General features: G+C 45.8%; 1 protein-coding gene across 1 annotated transcript; it reads right to left on the minus strand.

The window, feature by feature from the left end:
• Positions 1-1090: 1090 nt before the first annotated feature.
• Positions 1091-9030, minus strand: LOC138771359 (adhesive plaque matrix protein-like). The gene is made up of 3 exons (XM_069951007.1): positions 8915-9030; positions 5217-5514; positions 1091-3706 (listed from the first exon to the last, which is right to left on the minus strand). Exons 1-3 carry the CDS (start codon positions 9028-9030, stop codon positions 1091-1093), a joined length of 3030 nt encoding a protein of 1009 aa, XP_069807108.1.
• Positions 9031-10313: the final 1283 nt, after the last annotated feature.

A 10313-nucleotide genomic window follows, 5' to 3' on the forward strand; every position in this document is an offset into this window, starting at 1 on the left:
TGTAAAAAAATAAATGTATAAATATAAATGTATATTTGTTTCTAATATTATAAAAATTAAAAAGTGGCCTATCTAGTATTTTCAATGGTCTCATTCAATTTATTTTTTACATGAATTTTTTATGTGATTTTTTTATGTATACTCAATGTTCCTGTGTGTGTGTGTGTGTGTATATATATATATATATATATATATATATATATATATATATATATATATATATATATATAATTTTTTATTTTTTTTTTGTTGGTGTGTATTGTGTATATGTTAACCAAGAGATATAATGGTCCACCTACTGATGGGCGTTTCTTTTGTCTGTAATTAGAGACCATCTGTGCCATAGCTCCTCCTGAGCATGTGCACTCCTTTTTATGGACCTTAGAATATAGTTTGTATAAGACACTTGAGAAAGAAGTCAGCACGACTTCGAAACGCGTTGTGTCGTTGTTTTAATAAATTTTAATAGTTCTATCTACTTTTATCTTGCCTATCTTGGATCTGCGCCTGAATATACCCAGAGTTTGGAGTGGAGGATCTGACTATTTGTTTACCGGTTTGGTCTCTGGGAGTGGCTGCGGTCCACACACATGCGTTACTGAGTGTTGTGCCTTCCATATGCACAACCATTACAGGTGAGAGTCTCCAATTACTCGCCTGTTTTTTTGCACATTTGCCATCAGACTTCACACTATGGAGCGCTGTCCACACTTCTCTTGTCTATGTAATAAGCTGAGTACTGGAGGACACACATGCTCAGTGATAGTATGCCAGGATAGCTGCTGCAGTAGTATGCCAGGATAGCTGGACTCCTGCAGTAGTATGTTAGGATAACTGGACTCCTGCAGTAGTATGCCAGGATAGCTGCTGCAGTAGTATGCCAGGATAGCTGGACTCCTGCAGTAGTATGTTAGGATAACTGGACTCCTGCAGTAGTATGTTAGGATAACTGGACTCCTGCAGTAGTATGTTAGGATAACTGGACTCCTTCTGTAGTGTGTTAGGATAGCTGGACTCCTTCTGTAGTGTGTTAGGATAGCTGGACTCCTGCAGTAGTATGCCAGGATAGCTGGACTCCTTCTGTAGTGTGTTAGGATAACTGGACTCCTGCAGTAGTATGCCAGGATAGCTGCTGCAGTAGTATGCCAGGATAGCTGGACTCCTGCAGTAGTCTGTTAGGATAGCTGGACTCCTGCAGTAGTATGTTAGGATAGCTGGACTCCTGCAGTAGTATGTTAGGATAGCTGGACTCCTGCAGTAGTATGCCAGGATAGCTGGACTCCTGCAGTAGTATGTTAGGATAGCTGGACTCCTGCAGTAGTCTGTTAGGATAGCTGGACTCCTGCAGTAGTATGTTAGGATAGCTGGACTCCTGCAGTAGTATGTTAGGATAGCTGGACTCCTGCAGTAGTATGCCAGGATAGCTGGACTCCTGCAGTAGTATGCCAGGATAGCTGGACTCCTTCTGTAGTATGCCAGGATAGCTGGACTCCTGCAGTAGTATGTCAGGATAGCTGGACTCCTTCTGCAGTAGTATGTTAGGATAGCTGGAGTCCTGCAGTAGTATGTTAGGATAGCTGGACTCCTGCAGTAGTATGTTAGGATAGCTGGACTTCTTCTGTAGTGTGTTAGGATAGCTGGACTCCTCCTGCAGTAGTATGTTAGGATAGCTGGACTCCTCCTGCAGTAATGTGTTAGGATAGCTGGACTCCTGCAGTAGTATGCCAGGATAGCTGGACTCCTTCTGTAGTGTGTTAGGATAGCTGGACTCCTGCAGTAGTATGTTAGGATAACTGGACTCCTGCAGTAGTATGTTAGGATAGCTGGACTCCTGCAGCAGTATGCCAGGATAGCTGGACTCCTGCAGTAGTATGTTAGGATAGCTGGACTCCTGCAGTAGTATGTTAGGATAACTGGACTCCTGCAGTAGTATGTTAGGATAGCTGGACTCCTGCAGTAGTATGCCAGGATAACTGGACTCCTTCTGTAGTGTGTTAGGATAGCTGGACTCCTGCAGTAGTATGTTAGGATAGCTGGACTCCTGCAGTAGTATGCCAGGATAGCTGGACTCCTTCTGTAGTGTGTTAGGATAGCTGGACTCCTGCAGTAGTATGTTAGGATAGCTGGACTCCTGCAGTAGTATGCCAGGATAGCTGGACTCCTGCAGTAGTATGTTAGGATAACTGGACTCCTGCAGTAGTATGTTAGGATAACTGGACTCCTGCAGTAGTATGCCAGGATAGCTGGACTCCTTCTGTAGTGTGTTAGGATAGCTGGACTCCTGCAGTAGTATGTTAGGATAGCTGGACTCCTGCAGTAGTATGCCAGGATAGCTGGACTCCTTCTGTAGTGTGTTAGGATAGCTGGACTCCTGCAGTAGTATGTTAGGATAGCTGGACTCCTGCAGTAGTATGCCAGGATAACTGGACTCCTGAAGTAGTATGTTAGGATAGCTGGACTCCTGAAGTAGTATGTTAGGATAACTGGACTCCTGCAGTAGTATGTTAGGATAACTGGACTCCTGCAGTAGTATGCCAGGATAGCTGGACTCCTTCTGTAGTGTGTTAGGATAGCTGGACTCCTGCAGTAGTATGTTAGGATAGCTGGACTCCTGCAGTAGTATGTTAGGATAGCTGGACTCCTGCAGTAGTATGTTAGGATAGCTGGACTCCTTCTGCAGTAGTATGTTAGGATAGCTGGACTCCTGCAATAGTATGCCAGGATAGCTGGACTCCTTCTGTAGTGTGTTAGGATAGCTGGACTCCTTCTGTAGTGTGTTAGGATAGCTGGACTCCTGCAGTAGTATGTTAGGATAACTGGACTCCTGCAGTAGTATGCCAGGATAGCTGGACTTCTGCAGTAGTATGCCAGGATAGCTGGACTCCTGCAGTAGTATGCCAGGATAGCTGGACTCCTGCAGTAGTATACCAGGATAGCTGGACTCCTGCAGTAGTATGCCAGGATAGCTGGACTCCTGCAGTAGTATGCCAGGATAGCTGGACTCCTGCAGTAGTATGCCAGGATAGCTGGACTCCTGCAGTAGTATACCAGGATAGCTGGACTCCTGCAGTAGTATGTTAGGATAGCTGGACTCCTGCAGTAGTATGTTAGGATAGCTGGACTCCTCCTGCAGTAGTATGTTAGGATAGCTGGACTCCTCCTGCAGTAGTATGTTAGGATAGCTGGACTCCTTCTGCAGTAGTATGGCAGGATAGCTGGACTCCTGCAGTAGTATGCCAGGATAGCTGGACTCCTGCAGTAGTATGTTAGGATAGCTGGACTCCTGCAATAGTATGCCAGGATAGCTGGACTCCTTCTGTAGTGTGTTAGGATAGCTGGACTCCTGCAGTAGTATGTTAGGATAGCTGGACTCCTGCAGTAGTATGTTAGGATAGCTGGACTCCTGCAGTAGTATGTTAGGATAGCTGGACTCCTGTAGTAGTATGTTAGGATAGCTGGACTCCTGCAGTAGTATGTTAGGATAGCTGGACTCCTGCAGTAGTATGTTAGGATAACTGGACTCCTGAAGTAGTATGTTAGGATAACTGGACTCCTGCAGTAGTATGTTAGGATAGCTGGACTCCTGCAGTAGTATGCCAGGATAGCTGGACTCCTTCTGTAGTGTGTTAGGATAGCTGGACTCCTGCAGTAGTATGTTAGGATAGCTGGACTCCTGCAGTAGTATGCCAGGATAACTGGACTCCTTCTGTAATGGGAAGCAGACTGATTCTCCGACCAATGAGAGTCATTTACTGCCGGAAACAATGTAAACTCATATAAGCAGCTAGTAACATCACAACCTGTAATATATGATTGATTGGCAGCCTGGAGCCTGTCAGGAGAGTGATGGCCTGTGATGCTTATCTATTCAGAGCTGAGGAGGACGCCCTGTGGCAGGCAGCAGGCAGTATTATAACAGCGCTTATAACCACTCAGTGATTATGTCATTATAAAGCTGCAGAAATGCTGCAGGAATTCTGAAGAACGAGCGGAACCATCATCAGAGACATGTGAGGGGAAGTCCAGTGTCGGGGAGGAGGTGGCTGAACATAAGAACATGCAGCTTCCTCCCCAGCTCTAGCGCTGGGGTCCACTGTCCTCTGCTCTGGTTCCTAAATTAATGTAAGGATCCCTGGTGGTCTAGGACAGTAAAAGGATTAATGTAAGGATCCCTGGTGTTCTAAGACATTGGTGGGGTTAATGTAAGGATCCCTGGTGGTCTAAGACAGTGGTGGGGTTAATGTAAGGATCCCTGGTGGTCTAAGACAGTGATGGGGTTAATGTAAGGATCCCTGGTGGTCTAGGACAGTGGTGGGGTTAATGTAAGGATCCCTGGTGGTCTAGGACAGTGGTGGGGTTAATGTAAGGATCCCTGGTGGTCTAAGACAGTAAAAGGATTAATGTAAGGATCACTGGTGGTCTAGGGCAGTGTAGAGATTACTGTAAGGATCCCTGGTGGTCTAGAGCAGTGTAGAGATTACTGTAAGGATCCCTGGTGGTCTAGGGCAGTGTAGAGATTACTGTAAGGATCCCTGGTGGTCTAGGGCAGTGTAGAGATTACTGTAAGGATCCTTGGTGAACTAGGACAGTAAAAGGATTAATGAAGGATCCCTGGTGGTCCAGGACAGTAAGGAGATTATTGTTTTGATCCCTGGTGGTCTAGAGCAAAGTAAAGATTAATGTAAGGATCCCTGGTGAACTAGGACAGTAAAAGGATTAATGAAGGATCCCTGGTGGTCTAGGACAGTAAGGAGATTAATGAAGGATCCCTGGTGGTCTAGGACAGTAAAGGGATAAATGTAAGGATCCCTGGTGGTCCAGGCAGTGTAGAGATTACTGTAAGGATCCCTGGTGGTCTAGGACAGTAAAGGGATAAATGTAAGGATCCCTGGTGGTCTAGCACAGTAAGGATATAAATGTAAGGATCCCCTAGTCCCTGGTGGTCTACTACATTAAAGGGATAAATGTAAGGATCCCTGGTGGTCTAGGACAGTAAAGGGATAAATGTAAGGATCCCTGGTGGTCTAGGACAGTAAAGGGATAAATGTAAGGATCCCTGGTGGAGGGTAACTTTCTTGGACAACTGGTCACAGGTCCTGGTTTCTCCGTCCTTCATTTGCCCAGGGACTCCTCTCCTCCCTGACGGTCACCTCTCCCAGCAGTCCCTGACGGTCACCTCTCCCAGCAGTCCCTGACGGTCACCTCTCCCATCCCACTTGCTCTGCGGAGACATAGCACCACATGGTGAGGATGTACTGGGTAGAGGACTCCCTTAAACTGGAAACTCTTGTCCAGCATTTATTTGAAAACTGAGAGATTTGCAATGTTGTCTTATTCACAAGTATATGAAGGACTGGTTCGGCTGATTCACCAATTTCACACTTGTAGTTGTAGATTGGCAGATGGTTCCTTCTTCCCCTGTTATTTAACCACATGAGCTCCGCTGATTTCTCTAGAACTCTATGGATTATATCGGTTATGGTTCTGGACAGCTCCACAGGTCTCTCGATGGATCTGATATGATTTCAGAAAACAAATTGTACTAAATGTTGGTATTGGTTCCCAACAGCAAATCAAAATGGTCCTTATTGATTGGTATGAGGTTCTCTTCTTCCCCTTTTTACTACATAGTCTTAGAATCATATTTTATTAAGCAATCTATGAAATTCTCCTAAATAATACAGATTAGATACATTGAACGGATGTAATGGATGTGAGTATGGAGCGTCAACAACAAAACACAATGTATCTTGATGGTACAGGTTCTCTTCCTCCCCATTTATTTAACCACATGGGCTCATTTATCCATCATTGCCTCGGTAATGATATATGCATGGATGGGGCTGTGCTGTCTTCTGGATCACCTATGATTTCAGAAACAATAGAGACACATGGTAAATGTTATTATTCGGCTATTGTAGATTGGTATGAGGGTCTTTTCTTCCCCTACTTACTAACTCTTCCTTCTTCCTAATTCTATAGAATTCCTGTTCATCCTGTAAAATACATCTGTAATATCTCAGAGAATTCAGGCCATCTAATGTCGACCTGTATATTTCCTATAGCTAGCAATGCATAAGGCCCAGGACGTGTCCTGATCTTTTCCCTTTTGCAGTTAAATGTTGAGAAATGTTATTAAAGCAATGACATAGGAAATAACATAGTGTACGGTGCTCAGCCATTAAGGTTTACGGCAGTAATTATGACCTGACAACTCATTAATGTCACCGCTGATGTATTTATGGGCATTTCCAGTTCTGGGGCAGTTTCTGCCTGCGATGGCGAGAGGCGTGTGGACAGGCTTATTGCACAGGTCCCTCCTCTCCAGACATCCCATAAGTGAGATTTATAGAGGGGGACAGCTGGGGGGGGTTAGGGCAGACACCTGCGATGGCGAGAGGCGTGTGGACAGGCTTATTGCACCGGTCCTACCCCTCCTCTCCAGACATCCCATAAGTGAGATTTATAGAGGGGGACAGCTGGGGGGGGGGTTAGGGCAGACACCTGTGATGGCTTCTGCTTTGCCCTATATCACTAGTCTTCCTGGGGTTGTTAGCAGTGGGCTAGGTGATAGGATGTACTGTCCAGGTACTCGCACGGTGGCCAGGAGTAGTAGGCCCACCCCTGAGTATACTAGCAGTAGGCTCTGTAAGGTTAGCACAAGTGTGGGTGCAGGTGCAAGTAACCACACAGTCCAGCACTTAACCAGGAATAGTTTACTAATAGAATCTTCAGTATAATACAGTATATGCTTTGGTGGCAAGGTGCAAAGTACAACACAAATAGGATAGTCCTTTCTCCTGATAGACAACACATAATACTTAGCTGGGGTCCTTGAGGTATCTGTGTATAGACAGAAGGTGCTTGGCTTAGGAGGCTGAAGGGGCTACCCAGGGACTTTGCCTAATTAGTAAAGAAAGCTGCCGGGGTAACTTAGACTGAATAAGACAGAATGCTGCAGGGGTAACTTAGACTGAATAAGACAGAAAGCTGCCGGGGTAACTTAGACTGAATAAGACAGAATGCTGCAGGGGTAACTTAGACTGAATAAGACAGAAAGCTGCCGGGGTAACTTAGACTGAATAAGACAGAATGCTGCCGGAGTAACTTAGACTGAATAAGACAGAAAGCTGCCGGGGTAACTTAGACTGAATAAGACACAATGCTGCCGGAGTAACTTAGACTGAATAAGACAGAAAGCTGCCGGGGTAACTTAGACTGAATAAGACAGAAAGCTGCCGGGGTAACTTAGACTGAATAAGACAGAAAGCTGCCGGGGTAACTTAGACTGAATAAGACAGAAAGCTGCCGGGGTAACTTAGACTGAATAAGACAGAAAGCTGCCGGGGTAACTTAGACTGAATAAGACAGAATGCTGCCGGGGTAACTTAGACTGAATAAGACAGAATGCTGCCGGGGTAACTTAGACTGAATAAGACACAAAGCTGCCGGGGTAACTTAGACTGAATAAGACAGAAAGCTGCCGGGGTAACTTAGACTGAATAAGACAGAATGCTGCCGGGGTAACTTAGACTGAATAAGACAGAAAGCTGCCGGGGTAACTTAGACTGAATAAGACAGAAAGCTGCCGGGGTAACTTAGACTGAATAAGACAGAAAGCTGCCGGGGTAACTTAGACTGAATAAGACAGAATGCTGCCGGGGTAACTTAGACTGAATAAGACAGAAAGCTGCCGGGGTAACTTAGACTGAATAAGACAGAATGCTGCCGGGGTAACTTAGACTGAATAAGACAGAAAGCTGCCGGGGTAACTTAGACTGAATAAGACAGAATGCTGCCGGAGTAACTTAGACTGAATAAGACAGAAAGCTGCCGGGGTAACTTAGACTGAATAAGACAGAAAGCTGCCGGGGTAACTTAGACTGAATAAGACAGAATGCTGCCGGGGTAATTTAGACTGAATAAGACAGAATGCTGCCGGGGTAACTTAGACTGAATAAGACAGAATGCTGCCGGGGTAACTTAGACTGAATAAGACAGAAAGCTGCCGGGGTAACTTAGACTGAATAAGACAGAAAGCTGCCGGGGTAACTTAGACTGAATAAGACAGAATGCTGCCGGGGTAACTTAGACTGAATAAGACAGAAAGCTGCCGGGGTAACTTAGACTGAATAAGACAGAAAGCTGCCGGGGTAACTTAGACTGAATAAGACAGAATGCTGCCGGGGTAACTTAGACTGAATAAGACAGAAAGCTGCCGGGGTAACTTAGACTGAATAAGACAGAAAGCTGCCGGGGTAACTTAGACTGAATAAGACAGAATGCTGCCGGGGTAATTTAGACTGAATAAGACAGAATGCTGCCGGGGTAACTTAGACTGAATAAGACAGAAAGCTGCCGGGGTAACTTAGACTGAATAAGACAGAAAGCTGCCGGGGTAACTTCGACTGAATAAGACAGAAAGCTGCCGGGGTAACTTAGACTGAATAAGACAGAAAGCTGCCGGGGTAACTTAGACTGAATAAGACAGAAAGCTGCCGGGGTAACTTAGACTGAATAAGACAGAAAGCTGCCGGGGTAACTTAGACTGAATAAGACAGAAAGCTGCCGGGGTAACTTAGACTGAATAAGACAGAATGCTGCCGGGGTAACTTAGACTGAATAAGACAGAATGCTGCCGGGGTAACTTAGACTGAATAAGACAGAATGCTGCCGGGGTAACTTAGACTGAATAAGACAGAATGCTGCCGGGGTAACTTAGACTGAATAAGACAGAAAGCTGCCGGGGTAACTTAGACTGAATAAGACAGAAAGCTGCCGGGGTAACTTAGACTGAATAAGTGACTTGATAGCAGAATCTCGTTCTCACGGTCTTCACACATACTCCGGCTCGGTCTCGTCCATGGAGTTGGCTGTCAGGCTGAAGCAGAGGGGCAGATGGCAGCGCAGTCACCTGGGACAGGATCTATGTGCAGCCGCCGGTTCTGATGTAGAAGCCGCCTGTAACTCTGAGGTCTGAACTATACCTTGTGATTCTTTGGCCGTAGCCACCACCACATGCTGCTCCATCGTTGCCGTCTTACAAGCGTGTGACTTCCAGTAGGCGGAGAGGAGTAGTACTGTGCGCTGGCGAGATGGCCGGTGAGGTCACAGTGTGTAGCCATTCTGGAAGCCCCTCCAGGGACACAGGGGTAGACTTTAGGGATGAGGTAGTTCCTCTGCTGGTAGTTCCTGCGCTGCTGCGGGCCAATGTTAACCCCTTGTTGGGTGATCTGTAGCTTGTGACGCAGCAGGAAATGGCAGGCTGCGCTGAGACACTGGAACAACCCCCCAGCGGGGCAACTGACTTGTAATCCACAGGGCAGACAAGGAAGCAGAGTTGGAGGTTAAGTCAGGCGAAGCGTTCAGCTCTGCACTACTGCACCTGAAAACTCGAGAGCAAACATAGGATAAGGGACAACGTTCCCGCAACCAATCGAGTGTATGGCACCAAAAATGCTCACAAAATTTGTTTGAAAAATATTAGGAAAAAACTTGGAATTGCTTGGAACACTTGAAAGATTTAGAGGAGTTTCATGATAGCAAAAGAGAGTTCTAAATCCTGTTTGTGACGCCACGTAAAGCAGTGGCGTAACCTGGGGATGCTAAGTGTTGTTAGCAGTGGGCTAGGTTTTAGGATGTGCTGACTATGCGCTTGTCACGGTGACCAAAAGTAGTATGCCCACCCCAGGGGAGATTCCGGAGAGTAATATAACATCCATAACATCCAGTGATGGGTATATGTGTATATACAGGGGATGTCCCCAGTATTAGAGCCCCCTGTATGTATCCCTGGTAGTAATATAACATCCAGTGATCGGTATATGTGTATATACAGGGGATGTCCCCAGTATTAGAGCCCCCTGTATGTATCCCGGGTAGTAATATAACATCCAGTGATGGGTATATGTGTATATACAGGGGATGTCCCAGTATTAGAGCCCCCTGTATGTATCCCGGAGAGTAATATATCATCCAGTGATAGGTATATATGTATATACAGGGGATGTCCCACTATTAGAGCCCCCTGTATGTATCCCGGAGAGTAATATAACATCCAGTGATGGGTATATATGTGTATATACAGGGGATGTCCCCAGTATTAGAGCCCCCTGTATGTATCCCGGGTAGTAATATAACATCCAGTGATGGGTATATGTGTATATACAGGGGATGTCCCCAGTATTAGAGCCCCTGTATGTATCCCGGAGAGTAATATATCATCCAGTGATAGGTATATATGTATATACAGGGGATGTCCCACTATTAGAGCCCCCTGTATGTATCCCGGAGAGTAATATAACATCCAGTGA

The sequence above is a fragment of the Dendropsophus ebraccatus genome, chromosome 13 (assembly GCF_027789765.1).
Source record: "Dendropsophus ebraccatus isolate aDenEbr1 chromosome 13, aDenEbr1.pat, whole genome shotgun sequence".
Lineage (NCBI taxonomy): Eukaryota > Metazoa > Chordata > Amphibia > Anura > Hylidae > Dendropsophus > Dendropsophus ebraccatus.

Excerpts from the sequence above, each read along its gene's own strand:
- LOC138771359 (XM_069951007.1), bottom strand. The coding sequence starts at position 9,030 with ATGGAGCAGCATGTGGTGGTGGCTACGGCCAAAGAATCACAAGGTATA. Across the intron at positions 5,515-8,914 it reads GCACATAGATCCTGTCCCAG|ATCCATCGAGAGACCTGTGG; the intron begins GTGACTGCGCTG and ends AAATCATATCAG. Across the intron at positions 3,707-5,216 it reads GCTATGTCTCCGCAGAGCAA|AAGGAGTCCAGTTATCCTGG; the intron begins GTGGGATGGGAG and ends TTCCCATTACAG.